General features: G+C 48.3%; 1 protein-coding gene across 1 annotated transcript; it reads right to left on the bottom strand.

The window, feature by feature from the left end:
• Nucleotides 1-12,502: 12,502 nt before the first annotated feature.
• Nucleotides 12,503-23,379, bottom strand: LOC126536802 (membrane metallo-endopeptidase-like 1). Its single transcript, XM_050183804.1, has 2 exons — nt 23,221-23,379; nt 12,503-14,443 (listed from the first exon to the last, which is right to left on the bottom strand). Exons 1-2 carry the CDS (start codon nt 23,377-23,379, stop codon nt 12,503-12,505), a joined length of 2,100 nt encoding a protein of 699 aa, XP_050039761.1.
• Between the last annotated feature and the right edge of the window lie 214 nt (nt 23,380-23,593).

The raw sequence follows: 23,593 nt of genomic DNA, 5'->3' as shown, positions 1-23,593 counted from the left end.
TAAGGTTAAAGCTGGTTACAGCGCTTTTAAGACTTAAAAACCAGAATATCGCTCTAAGACAAAAATAGAACAGTGTAACCTTGCTATATCAACAATACATGTGCCGCTTTAAACGTTTTGTTATATAAAAATCTTTTTGAGGATATCCACCCTCAGAAAGTTGTTCGAGAGCGTTTTGTACAGCGGAGTTACTAAACCCTTGATGTTTATCTTGGTCGACTCTGCAGTGTTCCCTCAGCTTTTCTTTTTTTTTTTATTGACGTCACGCTTGAAGTTGTCCATGCGAATGATGGTCAAACCGGACGCTAAGTCGCTGGCAAAAGCACTGCCTAATATGCCGCTCTTTCTTTTACTGTGAACTCACTTAACCTGTACAGGTTCCAATTAATCATGGAGTGAAGCAGCCATCCTGAAAACAACTACTGCAAAACAGCTTTCTCGCGTTTCTCTGACACGTAACCCATTGGAACTTATTCAGTCCTGAACACTCATGTGCATAAAGCGAGCCTCGTCGCAGCGATGAAGAACAAAAATAAAGGTTAAAATGCTCAGTTTTTAAACGCTTATCTCCATATGCCGTGCTTCAGGCACGTACCGTGCTCCTGGTATGTATCTTCTTGACCTTCGGTGGAGTCTGTAACTACCCTGCGGTAGATCTCACGTTGCTCTTACAGCTAAACTACAACAACATTCTGGGCCACGTGGGAAGTATAGTTTGAGATATACAGGATATTGTAGACATAAAGGAGCCTCCACTTGAAATTTCACGTTTGAAATACGAGTTTATACCGTTGGCCAAACTTTCGGAATAAAAGAAATAGAAGTGAATGCATCAGGAAAAGTTGGCAGAAATAGCGTTTTGAAATAGCCGTTCCGTTTTCTTTCCCCTCTCGCCTCTTCCCCGTCTCAGCGAGATTTCCTCTTACCTACAGGCCCAGTGTCCGTCTAATCCTCACAAGCGTGCTTGTTAGTACTTCTTCTGAGCTAACCTTAGCTAGTGGATTTGTAAAAGAACTAATTTTTTTCGGCCATGCACCGATGTAATACCTTCCTCATTTTCTCGGTTCGATATCATGCAGTTCGAGCGGAGGCACGCGGCCTATATATATATTACTGTTATTGCTCGGGAAGCTCTGTACCTCATTCAGAGTACTGAAGCCTACCGGAAATCTTAGCGGCGGTCTCCTCCTACAAATGAAGGCTTAGCGATGCACCTTGCCGCGGTGAACCGTGTAGCCTGCAGCCATGGCAAGCATACTAGACCCGAGCGCAGAAAGTTCCTGCAGTTTAATGAAACCCGGTGGAGGTCTGCAAAACACCAGGTGGTACGGGGACAGAGGAGCAAGCGCAAGATTGCGCTGTCCCAGATGTTTCGGAATTTCCAGTAACGGTCTGCGCGCATCATTAAGCCAGGAACTGGTGGTTCGGGTTGCTGCTAGTTATCTCTCGTGTTATATCACGCGCACTTTTCAATGCACGCTACAAGCCACAGTGGCCTAGTTTGATCGAAAACCGCGTTTGAAACTTCCGACGGTAATAGGTTCTTTCAGCTCTCGATGTACCCGTAACATATGCCGTTACCTAACTTCATCGATTGCTTCGGGCACATGCCTAGGTGTACGGTTAAGTGTTTATTCATTGCTCGTAGCAGTTGTAAGGCCGCTAACAGTAGCAATAAATCATTTTATTGAAAGCGTATTTCACGCACATGAATTCCGTGCATGAACAACAAATCATATTGACCGCTAATAAGAGACGAATATCGAGGAAGAGGAACACAAAACGATGACACGGGCGGTATACGACACGGGCAGTCAATATGACACGTAGTAAATACCATTTAGGCCAAACTGAAGTTCTTCTCATGAACAACAAGCTTCTCTATAATCTGCGCCCTGAAAATAGGCCTTGATACTCAGGTTCTGAATGCTATAGCTTTGTTTCTTTGCGTTTTTGTCAGTGAACTGTAATTTCAACGAGAAAATAAATCCTACTATAGGCTCAGACACGTACGTATCGCGCATGCAGCAGAGCAAGTTCCACTTTCGCCTTTTTCATTTTCTTTCTTTTTGTGTGTGTGTGTGTACAAGCTCTTGCAAAGCTTGAACAATGCAAGCATACAGAAGTCAAATTTCACGCAGTAAAGAACAACAATAACGATATGAACGAGGTTCGAAGTTTATTCCAAGTTTCCTTTAAGCGGAAGGGAAAGCATTTTTTTTTCTTTGTTTTTTTTTTTTTTTTTTTTGCTGAGCTCTTCAGTAAATTTCCACTTGCCTTTCGGCCTTGCTCCACACGCTTCCAACAACACTATAGTGACAATCAAGGCAGTATGAAGACGGCTTCCTCAGTACCCTTCGGCTTGGCTACGGTTCGTAAGCCAACGCATCGAGAAGTACCTTGCAGCTGGTTCGAGAAAACGTGAGACCACAGAAAGTGAAAAGCCGATTGGGCACAACACGGCAGGTGTTTCGGGACAAGTCGCGATTCTGATAGAAAGAAGCAATACGAAACACCGTCTCACACGTAAGCTGTGGGACAGCGGGACCCCGGCAATAAAAGCGACCCGCCTAAATAGGGGCGTCTGGTCGGACCCCTCAGACTAAGCTCACAGGTGAGCCTGTGAGCCTACACCACCAAGATTGTACACTATTGCACATTCGCAAGCACGTTCAGCGAAACCACCAGTTTTCTTGACGCAACGGAACCGCATGCGACAAAACGAAATCCATTTGCGTTGGAACATCGGGAAATTATCGTCGGCTGCGGATCAATCACAAATATGGAGACCACAGCCGATTTCGGATGAGTGGATGGATGCTGTGAGCGGCCCCTTCAAAACGGGGTGGTGCGTTGCACCACCAATGCTCTTCTCCTTATTTAGCCAAATGTTTTACCTATCCTTTTTTTTAGACAGAAACAGAATTCCCGACATCAAGCTTTCTGAACTGGGAACTTTGTGTACGCGTCCGTTGTTCGTGGTTTTCCTGCCTTTCTGCCAAGAAACCTTGGATCACCTTTTACTCACCTGTATTATACTATTCTCGGTCGATGTCGCTGTCATGAAGCTTCAGTGCATACAACCATATATATATATATACGCTTCAAGGTAAGAAGGAGGGGAGCACTCCTTTTTCGTAATAACATTCCAGCAACCGCGAAGCAATAAAAAGCAAAACCAGCAATCGGTAAGTTTCTCGAGTACTTTTTGCATCACTCCAAAATATCGCGACCAAACAGTTCTCCCTCTGAATACCTTAAACCACTTGGCGTTAAACCTGCCTTTTGCGATCCCATTGGCGGTGGCATCCTCGAGTTTCCGTACGACTTCCAAAAAAATGTATATGTTAAAGTGAACCATGACTTCCTAACAACACGGCAATTACCGAGAAAGAGAAAAAGGAATGTGCAGATGAGCGAAGACACAAATATCCAAGAGACATCGGAAGAGCGCTTCCCTGAGGCAGCGGCAAAGCCTAACCGCGGTTTGAAAGCGTGCGTCGTCCACACGGCGAAGTGTTCTGCGGAACTCGAGGACATTTACGACCGAATCGATCATCAGGAGCCTGCAATCTTGTTGCCAGTTCTGCCTCGAAAGCTGCATGCTCAGAAAGCTGATTGCAGAACAAGTATACTCGCAGCAATGGGACGCGTCTCCAGTAGCTGTGCCTCGCTCTGGCAGAGCCCCGAGGAACGCTGCAAACATTGTACAGACGCAAAACAGGGAAAAAAAGAGAAAAAAGAAGAAAAAGAAAGAAAACGAGAACGCTCTCCTCTTGGTCGTCTCTCTTTTCAAACCGGTCGATATCCAGGCACAGTATTGTTTTCGCGTTTCCAACCGTTGTGTGTTTCCATACATACCTAAACCTAAACCATCGTGTGTGTGTGTGTGTGTGTGTGTGTGTGTGTGTGTGTGTGTGTGTGTGTGTGTGTGTGTGTGTGTGTGCGTGTGTGTGCGCGTGTGTGCGCGTGTGTGTGTGTGTGTGTGTGTGTGTGTGTGTGTGTGTGTGTGTGTGTGTGTGTGTGTGTGTGTGTGTGTGTGTGTGTGTGTGTGTGTGTGTGTGTGTGTGTGTGTGTGTGTGTGTGTGTGTGTGTGTGTGTGTGTGTGTGTGTGTGTGTGTGTGTGTGTGTGTGTGTGTGTGATTTCCTTTAATACGCACATTTTGGTCCTGTTATACAGCAAGCGGACGTGTTTTTGTGAGCGAACACTCATTTTGCGAGTAATGATTGCTTTTATTCAAGTCGAAATGCTTACGCGACGCGTTAGCTGGGTCCTAGCATAATTTCTCGCAGGATCACGCTCAGACCTCGCGCAAACATGATTCCTCTCCTGAAATCAGACGGTCCAGCAAGAAAACCTCAGGCTCTCTCGTATAACCAGAGTTGTATGCACAGGCTTTCGTGCCTAAACTAGCGCCTCCGATACTGAGCCGCGTGCCATAACACATCAGAAGTGGCTCGCTTTGTGTAGCCAGCCATGTATACGTACAGAACGCAATCATATCCAAGTTCAGGCGATTAGTAGAATAAAATAAAATTTCAAACCAGCACTAACTATGCAAAATTTAATGCAGGCTATCCCCCCCCCCCTTCTATTTTTTTTTTTTTTTTGCGATACAGGTTCATTCTTCAACTAGTTGCCAGCTATCGCGTCGAATCTCTCTGCGGCTGAACGAACATTTACCATACAGTGCCACTTCCTTTTATTTGGTTTACCTGCCAAGAACACGCAAAGTTGGCCATATCATAGGTGCTGTAGTTCCTCGCTTCAAGCCTATCTAATGATCTTAGACGCCTGGATGGATGCTTCACCGGATATACCCAGTTAAAATCCCCGAACGCCTCGAGATCAGCACTACGACGTTTCCTAAATATACTGAACATACCTTCAATAGAGAGTTGGCGTCCTGTTAGGACGCCCTCCTTTTTCCTTGCCCCACGTTGTTGTTCAGCGCATCATTTCGCCAACGGTACACGGCCAGCGTCAAAAAAGGGTGCACCACCGCGCGCGCATATTCAGAGCCGTGCAGCAGGAAATCAAATCTAAACGGTTACGTGAGCACTTTGTGCGGTAAAATATTCGCGTTGAATCATTCAATCGCTTCCACCGCATTCCCCACATGTGCTAGCATTTTCGAAAGCCAGCGAGCGACACTGATTTTCGGAACATAATCGCCGAAACTCGTTACGAGAGATCCGCTCTAAGCTGCAGCCCCCGGGCACTACGCAGTCGGCCCTCGTTGCGTGGAACATTTGTCTTTTTGCCATTTGCTGTCCTCCCCTGTAGGGCTCGGCAGTTCTTTTCTTCCTTTTTCTTGTTTATTTTTTTTTTTTCGTGGAGTGCTCGCGAGTTTTCGAACTAATTAACAGAGTGCGTGGAACACGCCGCCACTCTGGTAGCCGTCAGGCCACAGCGTATACCCGCGCTTCGTGATTGCGTCTCGCTTCGAAATTCTTGCTGCGCGCGCGCGCGGGCATGGGTGAGCTGTCGCCCCCTCTCCCCCCCCCCCCCCCCGTTTCCCCTCCCTCGCTCCGAGCGCTTCCTGCTTTGCCGAAGGGCACGTTAACCGAAGCAGTCCTACCGCTGTCAGATGACGCTTAAATGAGAATGCCAATTAAGGAGAGTCCTAACCGCAGGTTCGTTAGATCATTCTCTCCCACTCACGTTAATCAGCGCAGACGGTCACCCAGGGCGGCTGATTGGCTGCCTGGAATTGTCGGACCACAAAACTACTCGCTGGAGGGCAACGAACAGAGACCGCTGCGTGTCAACCTTGAACTCGTCGTTCCGTTCGAATTTCTCGACAACCAATTCGTTTTGTGTTTGCTCCGTAGCACATATTGTGCATTACGTGGTGTTTTATTTGTTGTATTGTGCGTACGGCATTGCATATACGGTATACTATTGCAACTCGCCGTGGTTGCTTAGTGGCTATGGAGTTGGGCTGCTAAGCACGAGGTCGTGGGATCGAGTCCCGGATACGGCGGCCGGATTTCGACGGTACCGAAATATGAAAACACCCGTGTACTTTAGTAGACCGTGGATTTCAGTATACTGCAATCCCGTGTATAACACCCGTGGATTTTAGCATAGTCACATGTAGGTGCACGTTAAAGAACCCCAGGTAGTCCAAATTATTCCGGAGTCCCCTGCGTTGACGTGCCTCATAATCAGATAGTGGTTTTGGCACGTAAAACCCTGTGATTGTAGTTTACTATTACGAATAATGTTGGAGTCAGGGAAAAAAAAGATGGCGATGAAAGAGGACGACAGCGATCGCTCCTCAGCATTGCCTCTTGGTGATCGTCATCACTGGCGTAGCCAGTGGATGGCACACGTGGCACGTGACCCCCCTCCCTCGAAATTTTTGTCTTACCATGCGGCCTGCCCAGCCCCTCCTCCCCGAAAAAGTTTCTGGCTACGTCGCTGCTCATTATTTAAACTTTTGAAAATGAACCTCTATCGGGAACGCAACAGTACATCTATGTGCGTGCCCATCTATAGCATGCCTCGGTGTTATGCAACATATAGAACTTGACTAAGCTAATAACGTGGCGTTTCATGAAGCACTTTGTGGGACGTGATGGGCAACCAGCCTTGTGCCAATCTACCACTATAAGCAACAAGGAGACAACCGAGGTGCCATGATGCAAGCAGATATACAGATTCGAAAAATGATCGCTTAACTCAGCCTTAGCTTCCACAGCACACAGTTTCGCGTATAGAGCTATCCGTGGAGCCACGTTGCCTCTACGTTCTGCCCAAAAGTGTGAAGCCATCTCGCCGACACGGACTGGTGTTCCGAAAAAAACATCAGCCTCGCAATGACCAAAAAAAAAAAACAAATTTTTGGGCAACAGAAGCACAATGGAAACACAAACACCTGGCACCTGGTTCGAAGGTTTTAACTACCTGCTGTACCAGAGAAACAAAAACTTATTTTTATTGTTCTTGTTGTTGGTGTTGTTGTTCTTGTGAGCTTTATATTCACTCTTCATCTTCTTCATCTGCAGATATTCACTATTATAGCTAGCATCACCCTCTCCATTGCGCGGCCCGGCTGAATAAAGCGTCGAGGTAGCAGCCGTCTAGCGTTATTATTATTACTAGTAGTAGTATTAATAGTATTAGTAGAAGAGAAGAGGGGACACGACAAGTGACAAAATCTATGTTGTTTTACAGCCGCTGTACAGTAGTATTCGATGGGGGCGGAATGCGAACGCACTTAGATATAGGTGCACGTTGAAAAACCCCAGGTGGCCCAAATTTCCGGAGTCCCCCACTGCGGCGAGCCTCATTGCCTCATAATCAAATCGTGGTTTTGGCACGTAAAACCCCATAATTAAAAACCACAGTAGTAGTAGTAGTATTAGTAGTAGTCGTACAAGAAGAAGAGACAGGACAAGTGACAACATCTATGTAGTTTACAGCCGTAGTAGAAGTAGTAATAGTAGTAGTAGCAGCAGTAGTAGAAGAACAAGAGACAGGACAAGTGACATCTGTGTAGTTTTACAGCCGCTTTACAATAGTGCCAGCAACCGTGCTAGCTGAATCGATGTTTCGTTTTCAGAGCTACTGGCGCCCCCTTCTTTCGCATCAATGAAGTGATATTAACCTTCACTGCGGCGGAGTATTCAAAATTCAGGACTCCGTTTCAAAGGAACGTATCGCGATCTATCACGTTTTCAGTGAGTGAGTGAGTGAAGAAACTTTATTGCAAGTGCGGCGAGGGCGCGAACTCGTCGCGCACCCGGCTAGTCCCACGTCGGGGAGTGAGTGAGTGAGTGAGTGAGTGAGTGAGTGAGTGAGTGAGTGAGTGAGTGAGTGAGTGAGTGAGTGAGTGAGTGAGTGAGTGAGTGAGTGAGTGAGTGAGTGAGTGAGTGAGTGAGTGAGTGAATAAACTTTTATTGGGTCCAGCAAAACGCGATAAAACGCGCTGAAAACAATATCTAGAGGAGTGTACAGTGTGCCTCACTGCACAGTGACCATATAATTGAAAACGTCTTCTGTTTTTCTCTCTGTTCGTCGTCGTTTGAATCACAAGTGTCGTAGGCGTCATTTACTCATGTTTTCAGCGCTGTAGGGGAACATATACGAAAACAAAAGTTGCAGCCGCTGCACATGCGCCTGAAACCGAGAACGTCTTGAGGTATGATAAGAGTTTCATCATTTCAAGCTTGAGTTTCACTTCGTGCAGGCCGTTCCTTTTCCTTCAATAGCTACGCCGTTGCAGCATAAATTTTTACTGAGCGTCAACAACTGATTGTGACACGCTAATGCTTCGGACGATGTTCCCTTTTTTTTTTTTTTTTAATGGCAGAAATCGTCTTCTTTTATTGTATAAGGAAGGGTAAAATGTCTCGCCAACATGGCGATCGCCAGCCATCACATGGCAAGAGTAACTAAGTGAGTGAATAAACTTTTATTGCGTCCAGCAAATGCGATAAAACGGGCACCCGGCTAATCCCACGACGGGACTGACAGATCTAGTCTGCCGGCCCGATCGCGGGCGCGCTGGACGGCCAGGATTTGGTCCTCAAAGACGGGACTTCGCAGGAGCGCGCCCCACTCTTCCTTGATGATCTTCGGACCCAGCGGCCCGCACTCCCAGAGCATATGAGGCAAAGTAGCAACCTAACCACAGGCCACGCAAGAACAATTCGGATAAATCTCGGGATATATGCTGTTAAGGGACGCCGGATTTGGGTAGGAGTTCGTTTGCAAGAGTCTGAGCGCGACCGCCTGCGGCCTGCTTAGCTTGTTAGCTTGGAGTGAGGCGGCGGGAATACCTTTCTCTCTAAGTAAAAGAATTTAGTAAGTTCATCGTGTGTGATAGGGGCGTCTCTGTGTCCGGGAAGAGAGTCGCCCGATCCGAGGGCAGCGCGGTCGGTAAAGCCACACGCCGCCTCGTGGGCAGACTCGTTGAGGTTCAGAGGAGCCCCCTCAATCACCCCGACGTGGAGCAGGGAACCAAAGGATGGAGTGTATGGAGGTGTCGCATAGCAAGACACCTATCGTCATGCGATAGCCCTCGAGTCATAATATGCGCAGATGCTCGCCTATAGTGATATAATGCAGTCCAGTAAATCTTGTGTGGCTACTGCCATATGTTGGTTATATTTCCGGCTCTTTTCACCTGTCAATTACAACGCACGAGATGGTGTATTTTACCCTTCCTAGATGAATATATGTTTTACTTGCCGCTGTAGCTTTGTCGCTATGGTGTTCAGATGTTGAGCTCGAGGTCGCGGGTTCATTCCCAAGCTTCACTGTTGCATTTAGATAGGGGCGAAATGCAAGAATGCTCGTGCACTTAGATTTAAGTGCGCGTTAGAGAACCCCAGGTGGCCAAAATGAACCCTCCTCTCCTTCGTGCACCATAATCAGAGCATGGTTTTGGCCTGTTAAACACCAGTGTATATATATATATATATATATATATATATATATATATATATATATATATATATATATATATATATATATATATATGAAGATGTGAATGAATTCTGAGGCTTTACATGCCCAAACCACAATTCGATTATGAGGCCAGCTATAGTAGTGAGGGGGACTCCGGATTAATTTGCACCACGAGGGAATCTTTAACGTGGCCCCAATGCACGGCACGCGGAAGTTCTTGCATTTCTCCCTCATCGAAATGCGGCCGCCGCGGCCGCGATTTGACCCCGCGACCTCGTGCACAGCAGGGCAATATCATAGCCATTAAGAAGCCGCGACGGGTAAAAAAATGGATAAGCGAATTGCAGTTGTTTCTTTTGTGTCACTGAACATTCGTTACAATGAAGTTGTGAATTTCTTTTGTTATGTATGTTTTATGAATGGGTTTAGACCACTTTGTCCTTTTCTGATGTTAATGTATCTGCTGATCATACTGCTGTTTTTGTAATCGCCTGGTGAGAGCTTTGTCAAGGTGCCTAATGAGCAGCTTTTTTTGTTCCACGACCTTTGTCCTGTATTTTCAGAGCACTAAATAAAAAACAATATTTGACTATTTGCCTAAGTATATCCACCTCTCCGAATAGTTCAGTTAACCGGATGGAATTGTGATACTTGCCACAGACGATTTCTAAAAATATGCTGCAGTTAAAAAAGTCACCGCCCAAGAACTCCGTACGGATGGTTAACCAGCGAAGCTGAAACGTGCGGCCCCGGTGTTTATTGCTGGGTTAATCCCGATGGTTCATTAAACGACGGCTTGGTAGGCTGCCGGATCCCCGGCACGCAGTTTCGGCTTGCGTTCGACTGCACGAGCCTGTTCTTGTGCCCGGGCTGCAGCATTGGCACAGCGTAGGCGATCTCGTTCGTTCCCGGTTCTGCTCGCGGTGTTGCTGATTGGAAGCTGCCTGCTCCTCAGGAGTACGTATGACGCGTGGCCTACCTATTTCTTAGCCGGAGAGAAACTGCTGCGCGCGCTCGGCTGCGACGGAGAGCAACGGCGCAGCCAATCGCGCTCCTCTCTTTCTCTTATTTTTTTCGTGCATGCGCATGGGGTTGTGCCGGAGGAGTTTTCGGCGTACAGGCGACAGACCGACGGACGTTTTAGGTCGACTTTTTTTTTTACATATTACCCAAATTTGAGAGAGAGAAACAACTTGATCGATCCATAATAAAATGGAGCGCGTAAAGCGCCTGATGGGGTGGCTCCCTCTTCACGGGTTCCATGTGCTGCCAGGGATATCGGCCTATACTTGTAACAAAATATCGACAGATATTCGTGAACAAAGCTAGCAAAATTACCGAGCTAATGGAGTTTCTGTGTCGCGCCCGCCTTAAAGCCACTCTGGAGATTATCCAGACTAGCTGCAAGAAATTATGCGTTTTAACGACGGCACCGAGGACAGCATTGTTTGGGGTGCCGAGAACGCCTGCGAAGCATCCGACAAGGCACCACTTCCCTGGCATTTCCGGCGAGGATGCAGCTTGTTGCATCGACTTGCGAGATTTAGTAGCTGAGCTTACGTTAAGTAATGATGGGTTATGTTCAAGGGTCTACCTATATTCAAATTATTTTATTTCTCGGCAAGTTTAATAAATGGGGGTAAAGACAGTAGCCCTGTGCAGTGGTAGCAAGGAAAAGAAAACACGTACACTGAAGTTCAACTAAACCCCTTGCGTATCGAGGGGGGCTCCATTTTGCTTCAATATGAATCATTGAATGAATCTTCTTTCACACACACACACACACACACACACACACACACACACACACACACACACACACACACACACACACACACACACACACACACACACACACACACACACACACACACACACACACACACACACACACACACACACACACACACACACACACACACACACACACACACACACACACACACACACACACACACACACACACACACACACACACACACACACACACACACACACACACACACACACACACACACACACACACACACACACACACACACACACACACACACACACACACACACACACACACACACACACATTACGGCGAGGATTGCTGCACCACGCCACTTTGCTGAAGGCACTACCGTGTTTCATGGCATGCTCGACATGCTGCGTTCAGTCAGCAGTGGCAGATGAGGTTTTCTTTCTTGTATGCCACACTGCCAATAATTTGCACATGTGCTTTGAGCAGGTGGTTCAATTATTTTTATTAAAAACGCAACACATTTGACTGTACCATCAAATTATATTTAATTACTTTGATTTTATTAGGACTCACTAGAAAATGCGCAAAGCATCTCGTATCACATCGACCATCTTTCTATCTAATGTGCATCGCATTGGAATGAAACACACGTACCTATCGACAGTACATCGTAAGTTATGACTTGAGGGGTTGAAGTCACCGAATATAATGCCATCTAAAAGTATTAAGTACTCCGAGACGTCAAGCTTTTTTTAATTATTTCCAGTAGGTTCTTATAATGAGCTTGTCTTGTTAGAAGAGTGCGTAACGATAGAAGTTCCCCGCAACTGCCGGGCTCGCGAAGGGCTTCGCCTGTTTGTTGTGCCGGTGGTTAAACGCAACCCGTGAGGAGCATCTCAGCATCTCTATACGTACGACGAATGAAACGACACTCGAAGGGGGTTTGCCGCGATCGCGGTTCCACAAAGCTCGGATTATTTAGTCACATCAAACAGGCCCCACGCGAACAGATAACCGAAACAATAGCTACGTTGTCAGCGTCAGCTCAGCCAAACAAACGTAAAAAAAAAACGCCATGCTCACAAGCTTCTCAGTGTCTGTAAGGACTGTGTTTGGATGACGTTAAGCAAAGTCAACTTGCCAAACTTTTGCAAATAATTTGCGCTGTATCGTGCACAAAAATTCTCAATTGTCCATATCAAGCAGCAATAATCGCAAGAATTGTCTTGTCCATAGAAATAACACATTTTCGCAAGAGCGCGAATGCACTTTGCAATTCCGATTGGGTAAAAGCAAAATAAACGATCCAGTGTAAGCGTCGTCGGTGGTGCTCAGGGCAGCCTACACCGACTGGCAAGGTTCATGGGATCGCCCGGTGCGCACTGAAAAGCCTCCGCGAATTCGGGCAGGTATTGCACCGGTATGTTGCACACCGATTCGCCGTCTGTTCTGTCATTGCCTTCGCACTCCAAGTAGCACAGCGCAATGAAAAGCAGCTGCAGACCCGTGTATTTTTCGAGCCCGAGCACGGCCCAGTCCGAACCGTTAGCGTAGTTCTTATACGCATCCACAAGCGGACCGTATCCGATTGCGTACGCTGTGTACATCTCGGGATTCTTGACCGCACCGAACGGCCCAGAGCGAACGCATTCGATCAGTGACAGAACTTGGGACACGTTTTTCCCTTCCTCGTAGGAGAGGAGGAGCAGCTCGCCGAGAGCGCTAGACACCTCGGCCCCAAAGCCTCCGTAATTGAGAGACGCGGGCAGACTGACGTCAAAAAGCGGGAAGGACAGGGCGTACGGCATCAGCTGGAAATCGTAAAACTTGTAGGACAGGTAGTAGTAGCCGAGATTGTAGATGGTGCGAATAATTTTTTCGACTTCCTCCGTTGGTCGCTCGCGCACCGACTGCCGCCAGTTGCTTAAGAAGGAGCTCGCCATGTGCCTTGCCCGAGCTGTTGCAGACGCGTTCTCCTCTTCGCTGGGCTCGAAGTTCCTAAATGCCCTTTTCAGCGAGCTCCAGTTGCTGACGACAGTAATGCTCTCGTCGAAATATTCCCACTTGGACAGACGCTTCGAAAATGCACTTCGCACGAGCAGCGTCAGTTGCCTCGCGATAGCCTCCGAATTTCCGTGGAGAACTTGAGCGTTGTACCTCGAGAACGGTGCCTTCCTGGAGAAGAACATGGACGTACCCAGGCAGAAGGCCCTGTGGTAGATATCTGCCAGACGAGGGCTCCAGTCGTAGTAGTTTAGAACAAGGTCTCTCCTTGCGAATAGCGCTGCAACTTGGACTGTGCACCAGGACACGAACGAGTGGAAAGCGTCCGAACCGTGTTTCTTCCAAAAGTTTAACGCGGCTTCAAGATAATCCACACGGCTAGTTTCAAGCAGGAGGCCATTCGCGACACTAACGTTATGTCCTTGTAGGATGGACAGCCATCGGTATTCGGTGAGGCCTATCTCCGGAGCGTGAGACAAACCGCCAGCCGCAGTTGGGTGCTCGTCGGACACCCGTGCATAAAGTTCGCCCAGTATGTCCAGCACAGGTTCCGCGATGTCGAACGTCTCTTCGAAGCTTACGGCGACTGTGCCGTCCCGTTGGAAGGTCTTCTTCAAGAATTCAAAGTATGCCTTTTTCTGCTTTGTATCCGTCAAGCGCTCCCGTTTTGTCAGCACGAAGAGGAGACATTTTCCAGGGTCAACGGCTATCTTCACGGTACGGTCTGTCGGCGACACGTAGATATCAAAGAGAACGTCCCAACCTAGTTTGAAGGAGCTGTGCAACAGAGTTCGAAGCACGTCGGCACCCTTGGATGGCCTGGGCCAGACGATACCAGCATCTTCGAGTGCGGTCTTTACGGCTTCGAGCTCGTCGCTACCTCCGTAAAGCACGCTGGTGCAACTGCTGTACACGGCGGCCGCCTGCTGCTCTTCGTTCTGTTCTGTCTTGGGTATGTCGACACCCTGCAGTTCTTTAGTGAGCCTGTCCAAGACGAAGTGGAACTGGTCTTCCCACACACTGAGGCGTTGGCCGTGCTGCCAACCATCGCAAACGAAGCGCGTGAAGCTCGTGCACGGGTTTACCGAACTGTTGATGGACGCGAGGAGCCGACGCGAATAGGCAAGGCAGCCTTGGGTCACGCAGGTGTAGGAGGCGTTTTGCGGCGAAGAGCAGACAGAGCTGATGACCCACAGCGTCGATAGCACCACGACGACAATGGCTGATAACGTGCAACAAACGAGCCAGTGCGTAGAGTCGAGGCACACCTGCGAAAGGTATCGTGAAGATTCAGTGAAGAAGTTGGCCTACAGACTCGTCACAGACCGCATACTAACTCGCGTCTCACGTGATCTACACAGACGCTAGAGATAAATGCTGTTTTTCTGGTAACGTCGTTGTTTTTAAGTCGATTTACATATAAGCAGAACTACCGTGAACATCCTTATGAAAAGAAATACTTTAGCTCGTGACAAATAGCCTCTTCCAGTACCAATAACGACGTATATGGCGGCCTAAATTGAAAAAGAAAAGTGGGGGAGCTGTGCAGTTCTCCCATTTCTTCGCATGCCTTTCGTGGCAAGTGATGTGCTCAGTGCTCGATACAAGACCGGGCGTTCCTACGCTATCAGAACAAAGAGCATTAGGCCAACACTTCGAGAGCAACTTCACTTGGAAGGCTCATTGCTCAAGTCAGCGGGCCTACACAATAAACTGCAAACGCTGCGTACTACTGTTCCTAACACTAGATAGTGCACGTGGTCTACTTCATTGTAGCTACGCTCTCTCTTTATCCCCCACACTCCCATCGCCCGTGCAGGGTAGCCAAGCAGAACTGCCCTGGTTAGCATCCTCGCTTTTCTATACATCTTTCTCTCTCTCTCTCTCTCTCTCTCTCTCTCTCTCTCTTAGTTTCACGGCTGAACATTATTTAGTAATAAATAATTAATAAAGGGAAAATCAGACATCCACCCGTTCGTAGCATTTGCTGCAAAGGAAACCCATACGGGTTCCTCGAAAGAAAAGGCTCAGAGTTGAAGAAAAATGAAGGACCAGGATGAATTTTTCTTCAACTCTGAGACTTTTCATTCGATTAACCCATATGGCTTTCCTTTGTAGCAGTTGCTACGAACGGGTGTATGTCTGATTTTCCCTTTATTAATTACTTCTCTCCACCTCGCAGCTTTCCGCAGAACTACTGCGTCGAACGTTATTTGAACGAAAAAGCGCGCTGATAGTATTTGCAGCATGTCGTGCACTATCCTATATCAACCGAAAGTATATTTCGCTGCTTGCTCATTGCATTCCGTGAATTTCGGATTGCTACCCACTTCAACACAATGCATCAACTGACAATGACACGTGACAGCACAGTTAGTTCACTTCATTCTTGACCCCCATCTGCCTGGAGAGGGTACCGGCTGCCCACAATGCACCACCACTCTCTCCTTTTGCCTTCAACTTTGGGTAAAGCGTGTCGTTAGCGAAATACGAGAACCAGGCGGGAAGTGGCTTTATGCCACGAACTTGTACGCGCCCTATACTTAAGCACAAAAGGAACGGCATACTGTAACACTGTGGCTCATCGGTGTTCGTTTAAAAAACTATCCGGACATGGAACTCATGTTCTTATCTCTTTTTAGATTTAGTGACATTGAATTTACTGCTTCGCTTGCGACAAGTAAATATCTATAAGAGTTCTCAGAGAGTGATCTTGTACCGAAAGATTTTGAGGAGTCATTGTCTTGTTGAACGGCGCACAAAAACAGTGCATATACTCCCTGCAACAGCACATAACATGTCAGCCATGATGCGCCATGGTGCGCGTTGCAGTCGCAATAGCATGGTGGTTATTGCGCTCGTTCAAATTGATTTGTTAACGCCGGGCAAAGACAAGCCGGAAATTCATCTGAAAAGCATTCCATTTGTTCACTCTAGCATATCATCTCTCCAGTCTCGTTACCACCACGGCAATGCTTTTGGCCAAGGCGGGGGAGGAGGACTTGTTCCGATCCGGTTCCTTCGATAAAGCGCGTCGTCGATGGGCGAATGACTTGTTGTATACACTGTGACCTGCAATCCTATAACAACTTTACCAGAAAATTTAGCGATTGCTTATGCTTCGTTTTGGTGCTACATCAGTTAAGAGCGCTAAACTGAGTATGTTTTGCCTGTCCGCCCGTACTTTCCGCGATTATGACATCGGTCATGGTCGTCGTCGCCAAGTAGTCATTCATCGCGTTGTCGTCAGGTCATCTCGTCATTCCCAGCTTAAGCAGGGGTGAAGAAAAATACAAATTCGCCCGCGCCACCGCTATACTGAGTGCATTGGGAACAGGTGAGCAGGCGTCTCCTCCACTAGTCCGGCCGTGACTGCGCGTATCTGTCCGCGCGCCGTATTTTGCAAGTCATCCGCGACTGGGCGAGCGGAGCAGGCTGGTGGCTTTATGCACGCTGTGTGCGTTCCGACGCACCCAGTGTTGGATGTCGCGTAGCCTCAAGTTTCCAAGACGCGGTGAAACGAAAGGCAGCACGAAGCATTCGCTGCCCGCTGTCGGTGCTCTTAATCGCACCAGCGTTGCGATGGCGAGCATTTGTGGTCATCGAATGAGATCTGGGGCCCTATAACGTAAAACTATTCCAATATGTTTTCTATTGCAATGCCCTGACGTCAAATTTGCGTAACCGGCGACGCAAGCATCGGGCAGTCACCCGCAGGGTTGTCTCAACAGAGCAATCAAACGCTGTCTTCGTTCATAGGAGGTCACTTTTGTTTGCTTGAAAAACGAATAACATTGCCTACACTGAGCGGCTTGTCTTATCTAATTGGCTCACAAGAGGCGAGGAGCGCGCTCAAGTGGAGAGGGATTCGATGGGGCCGAGCCACTGCACTGAAAATCGAAAACCCGATGAAGAGGGTGGTGCTGGAGTCTGCGATTGGTCCGCTTTCCCTTACTTAGCTTGCGGTGGCTCGTCGACAATCGCGGCGGCATGCAACGGAAGCTTAAGAACGACGCTTAAACGGATCCTCAGCAGAGAAGAGCTGGCAGAACGAGGTCGTAAAAGTGCCGAAAGTGCTCGAAAACGTTACACGGCCACACAAACAGTTTTATTACACGCAAATAAACCCATGCCCTCCGGCAGGTGCGAGAGCCAGTGCCTGAGCGATCGGCGGCAACCATCTTTTATTCCTTTCGGAACGGGGCAGCCTGCTGCTATTCAGAAAAAAAATCAGTTTTATTCGGCATATTAATGCGTCATTAACGCGTACACGTCACTTTGACGCGGTGAGTTCTTGCGGTCTTGTGACGTCGCGTGTGAGGCAGGTGGAGTGAGTGCAGCCCGAAAACCAATAGCCGAGGGCTGATGGCGAAAAGGCGTCGAATCAGAAATAAGTGCATTTCTTTTGTTCGGTCAAATCATGTATAATCAATGTGTACACGTTATAGCAGATGGGGAGCTATCGCGGTTTTGGTGGCGTCGCGTGACACACAGGTGAAGTGAGAGTGGTCCAAAAAAGTTGACCAATCGCGGAGGGCTGATTGCAGAATTGGAATAGAAACGTTTGGAATAGTTTTACGTTATACCACCCCTTCTCATGTTTGCACGTACGCGCGCGAAACCATGCTTGTTAATTAGTAAGCGAATGTTTACTGCAATTTATACGGCCAACAATAACCACAAACTTTGCTTCGTGTAGTTGTCTAATACACTACTATTGCTATCAATGCTTTGCTTTTCAGGCAAAACTGAAAATTTGTTTAAATTCAATATGAGCACCAATGTGACCTTTTATTGCGTGGTTGAATAAAGCATTTTGGATTTCGTCAACACTGTTTCTCTGGAAGTAAATTACAATCGACCGTCGCAAGCGCGCCTCGTCATCGCAGGTACCAGCTGCTGTAGAGAAGTGGACTGCTTTTGTCACTGCCTCCTGATTAGTAGGAGTCTGGACATACCAGACAAATTCTTTTAATCCCTTTCCCCTCTCCCCCAAGGCAAGGGATAGCAGGCTGGAGCGTGCTAGGTCATGCCGACCCTCAAATAACGTATCCATCTCATGCGAACAATGATTCCAATTAAGAAACGCAATCGTTGAAAATATTGTGCGGAAACAAGGCAATAGCAAGTGCAAGGTCTTTGAAGTTAGAATTATAAAAACGCAGGTTACCGCAAACTGTAGATCCATCACCGCTACAAAACCCTTGAACACTGCCGACTGTCCCAGAGCGCGTCCCTGAAGCCTCCGTGCCCACCTGCGCCCGAATTTTATTAGCCAATTTCACTAATTGGTTAATAAAGGTGTTATACGTCTCGCGTAGCTTCCATAGCCTGCCAAGTTAACTAGGGCACCACCCGCCAAACCAGTGCAGGGATTGAAGGCGATGCTACTGAGCATGTTCTTCCGAGGCGAAGGATAGATCCCATCGCTTACCAGAAGCCTCCTTGAGTTGTTTTCACTGCGACACCTGGCGCTTGCTGAGGGCAGGGAAAACGATGGCGAACGGTACTTGCTCAAGGGCAGCTGAGCATTCTGGGCCTTTCTAGAGGGCAAAGGCGCTGCCCGAGGAGCGGCGTCGTTCGAAACGCCTCGGGGACGATCTGCAGCAGCGGTGACGCCTTCGTGTGCAGTGGGGCTCGTACTCTGAAGGGTGCGTCTGACTGCAGCGGCTTCGGCCGAAATTATACGACCGCCTGACCCTGAAAAACGGAAAATAGCAATTGTTGTTGCAGACGGATAAGTCGGCTGCCTGACAGTGTAATAGCGCGAAGCTACTAATGGATTTCCTTTTTGATATCGTGCTGCTGTCGTGTGGATGACAAATCTAATGCGTTAGCATTCTTAGGGTACTTCACGACGCATTTTCCGGGGGTCATCTATCTATCTATCTATCTATCTATCTATCTATCTATCTATCTATCTATCTATCTATCTATCTATCTATCTATCTATCTATCTATCTATCTATCTATCTATCTATCTATCTATCTATCTATCTATCTATCTATCTATCTATCTATCTATCTATGTACCCATGTTCCCGCCTGCCTGGCTCACTGGGTAGCCAGCGGTCGAATGGATAGAGCATAGGGCTGCTGTGCTGAGGCGGCAGGGTCGGAAACCAAGTATCGGACCAACTTAGATCACTGCTTAGTTGGCAATGTGTACATACGTGACATACGGGACGGGGTACGTACCGCTGTTCGAGGAAACTGTTTAACGCCGACTTAAAAAAAACTTTAAATTAAATTATGTGGTTTTATGTGTCAAAACCATGATTTCATTATGAGGCACGCCGTAATGGAGGACTTCGGAATAATTTGGGCCACCAGGGGGTCTTTAACGTGCACCTAAATCTACGCACACGAGGGTTTTCGCCTTTCGACTCCATCGAAACGTGGTCGCCGTGGCCGGGATGCGATCCCACGACCTCGTGCTTAGTAGCTCAGCACCATAGACACTAAGCAAGCTAGGCGGGTTGACACAGACTTGTAGTACTGGGTATGTGCCACTCCGTCTGTGCTTTTCTAAAATGAACTCTTTGATGCCAATTCGGGTGCCTCGTGTGCGTGCCGCTCTTCACTAAACCTCTTTGACGTCAACTTGAGTAACTGGATATGTTATACTGGGAATGCGTCGCTCTATAATAACGAAAAAATTGGCTGCGGCTTAGCTCAGCTAACCCTGGATATGCGACGCGAAATCTTGGTTTAGCCTGGTTAAGTCTTGGTTTCACTTGGCTAACCTTTCATTCGGCTGTAATAATTACACTTAGGTATACGATCATCGTTAAGCCAGGTATGACGACTGTCCTTAGGTCGGTGGCTAGACATGACTGTGATTAGGCTTGGGTGGACACGCGTCATTCGATGATGCGACGCCTGTTGTGCCACAAAGAAAGAGCAAGTGCTAGACATGCAAAGAGACGCCGCGAACATGCGCAGCGTCGAAGCCCATCGCACCGTCGAAGCTCGACGGTGCGACTCCTGTTGCATTCCGGACCCTCCCCAGTGAAGGAGTTCGCCGGGCGATATCCGCGAGGGGGTCAGACGCCGCTTGTGGCGACGACGGCTCAAAGCCCCCTGCTTCCGCGAAACGCTCAGGGAAGACGGCCCGGCCTCGCTCTCATCCATGGCCAAGCTCGCACTGGCTCGCGCGGCACTCCTGTTATGCAGGCGCGCGGCGAGTCACGTGGTCATGCGGCGACCCAGCTGCGGAGAGTACATGCGCCAAGCCGGCGGCGGCGGCGGAGCTCGGCGCGGCGAGTCACGTAATGCACTGGCTATACTGGCTACGGCGTAGCTGCGGTAAAATTGCTTGCGACGGCGAAACTCGGCTCGACGCGGTTAGTAAAGCGTACGCTTTAAAATACCCCTTAAATGTATCCAATGCTGAGCAGAATCGAACCTACGTCACAAGGGTTGCTTAAAGACAGGAACCCGACACATTAGCAGGCAGCGCCACAAATGCACTGGATATGTGTGGCTCTTCAATGAACCTCTCGTCAACTAGGGTCACTGAGTAAATACCACTGAGTGTGCGGTATGATGGTTGGGGTCGGGCATGAAATAGATGGTAGCTGGCCCATGCCGTCGTCCAACTTATCCACGCTGAGGACATTGTTGAAGGGAGAGACTTGTTCTCATCGAGACCGAGGAATATGGAATTTATTTACAGTATCTAGATGAGAACGTTACAGTTCATTAGTCTAACATGACTGAAAGAGGAATGCACACTGAGGAGCCGCCAACGGCTCTTTAAATAAACCCTGTCCTTCCTAGATCCCTAGGTGAGGGAAAACGGCAGTTCACCGCCGACCAATTCGGAGCGTCCAAAGTCATCGTAGCCGACCCGCCTTTGAGGGTGAGGGTTTACGCACTCACTTGCACACAGGTTGCACTGACCCCGCCGAGGTGAGTGGGTTCTCGCAGACACGGTGCTGCCCCGAACAGGCGCCTCTTTATCCCAGAGTCGACTCCGCAGACTATGGCCGCCGCGTCTGTCCACTTACTGACGACTTCTAAGCCGCGTGAGACAGCACCGCAAAATATATTCTAGGAGCTCCCCTGCTCCAAAAATACCGTGCCGGGGTCGGCGTACACACTAACAATACGTGCTCCCCCGCCGCAGCCATGGTGGCACCGTCGGGCTGGGAACTGACCAGCTCCCGCCGGTCAAACCAATTTCACAGCGACAAGTGGAGGAGCAGCTCTCAGTGGCACCGGCGCGCCCCGCTTCTCGTCTCGGAGGTAACTTCGCACTGCCACTAAATGGTGCAGCGTGTCCAGAAAGAAGCGCGAGAGAGGAGCCCGGTTTACGGCGCGACGCATTTCTCAGCGTGCGCATGCACCGGCGCGCCGTGCGTATCGGATGCCATGCACAGGCTTCGCAGCGGCGACGCCATGTGGCACCGAGTGTTCTTAGGGCAGCGCGAAAGGGCAGACCCGCTGCAATACACGCCTCATAAGCAACTCGTTTCGACAGTGGCAATACGTTGTGTCGCTGTACTGATTGAATGCTAACGCATCACCGTCGACCATCATCGTGAGATGGGTGCTACCGCACTTCCTTTTCTTCATGATCGTGTTGTTAGTTGTGCGATTACCCAAAAAAAGACGAACAACACGAAGTGGGTATGAAAGGGCGGATATAATTTTTGTTTTCTTCCTCTTTTTTCCCCCGTTCTGGGAGGGCACTTATAACCCGGAAATGTGCTGGCTAATAGGTGCCACTCGCTCACTTTCTCACTGATTGCTTGCTTAATGGTTAACATCATATCGTTTATCTCATACTCGCCCCTTGGAGGCGATAAAGTGCCGGACGACGGCGATGAGCAGCTCATTCTTCCCCCATGCCGTAACACTTTGGAACGCACTCCCTGATAATATTGTTTCGTGCAGCGAACACAAAACATTTCGCGAAAAAAATGCCAGCATAACCACCTAACTACCACACTCGTCTTATTAATATTTATTTATCACCTCGTTAGTACTGTCCTTATGTTCACTTTTCTTCTTTTTTGTAATTTTCTCTTTTTTGTACCTATTACAATCAATGTTACTTTCTCATGAAGCTGTGCAACTTTAATGTACGCCCCCCTTATATAATGCCTTCGGGCCCTTAAGGTTGAATAAATGAAATGAAATGAGATCGATTCACTAATTTATTTATTTATTTATTTATTTATTTATTTATTTATATATTGGGTCGATCGATTGATTGATTGATTGATTGATTGATTGATTGATTGATTGATTGATTGATTGATTGATTGATTGATTGATTGATTGATTGATTGATTGATTGATTGATTGATTGATTGATTCATTCATTCATTCATTCATTCATTCATTGGCGCTGTATAGGAGAGCTGCGGATTAATTTTAACTACTTGTTTTTCTTTACCTCGCAATTAAACTATGCGCACGGATATTTTGCATCTTCCCCCTGTTGTAACTGCTCCCGTCGTTTAATCCCTGTTTAACTGCTAAGAATACAGCGGCGAAGGATCGAACCCTCGGCCTCAGTAGCGTAACACCATATCCACTGAGACACTATGACGCTGGTGTTGGAAATGCGCTTGTTGCTATCGCTGCTTATGGGTACAGCATGCATAGGCTAAACCCCGCTAAGCTGCATAGGCTGGTACAGGGAATGACCACGAAATCCTCCAGGCCGGCTCAAATACTATCAAATAACTATGTGCTATACCTACTTTGCACTGTAGTTTGCTGAGCGTCGGTGTCCACACTGGAAGGGGTTTGTACACTCGTTGACGCCACCAACGAGCTCCCTTGGGTACCTTGGGTTGAGCTGGTGGTTGCGCCGTCAGAACCGCTGGGCGGACGCTTTCGTTGTCGGCCAGCGGCCGAGCGTGGCTTAGCTGCATAGGCTGGTACAGGGAATGACCGCAAAATCCTCAAGGCCGGCTCAAATACTATCAAATAACTCTGTGCTATACCTACTTTGCACTGTAGTTTGCTGAGCGTCGGTGTCCACACTGGAAGGGGTTTGTACACTCGTTGACGCCACCAACGAGCTCACTTGGGTACCTTGGGGTGAGCTGGTGGGTGCGCCGTCAGAACCGCTGGGCGGACGCTTTCGTTGTCGGCCAGCGGCCGAGCGTGGCTTCGAACCCCTGACTTCCTCCTTCTTCTTGACTGACTTGTTCGGCGGGGGGCGGGCCTCCGCGGAGGAATTCATGGTGACTAGCACGGGGAAATGGCAGCGCGGTGAAGCGAGCAACTTGGATAGGCGTTCGATCGCTCAGTGCACGGCTCGCGACCTTCGAACGTGGCACGAGAAGAAGCGATGGCAATGGTTCATGATCTGCTCCGCACATGCCAAAATACAAACACCCTGAATGACGACAGGCAAAATACTGTCTCTGTGCCTGGCTGCGGGTCGATTACTTCGG

The sequence above is a fragment of the Dermacentor andersoni genome, chromosome 4, assembly GCF_023375885.2.
Source record: "Dermacentor andersoni chromosome 4, qqDerAnde1_hic_scaffold, whole genome shotgun sequence".
Classification (NCBI taxonomy): Eukaryota; Metazoa; Arthropoda; class Arachnida; order Ixodida; family Ixodidae; genus Dermacentor; species Dermacentor andersoni.
Note: the sequence above shows the minus strand (reverse complement) of the source record. Positions and strands in the feature narration are given on the sequence as shown.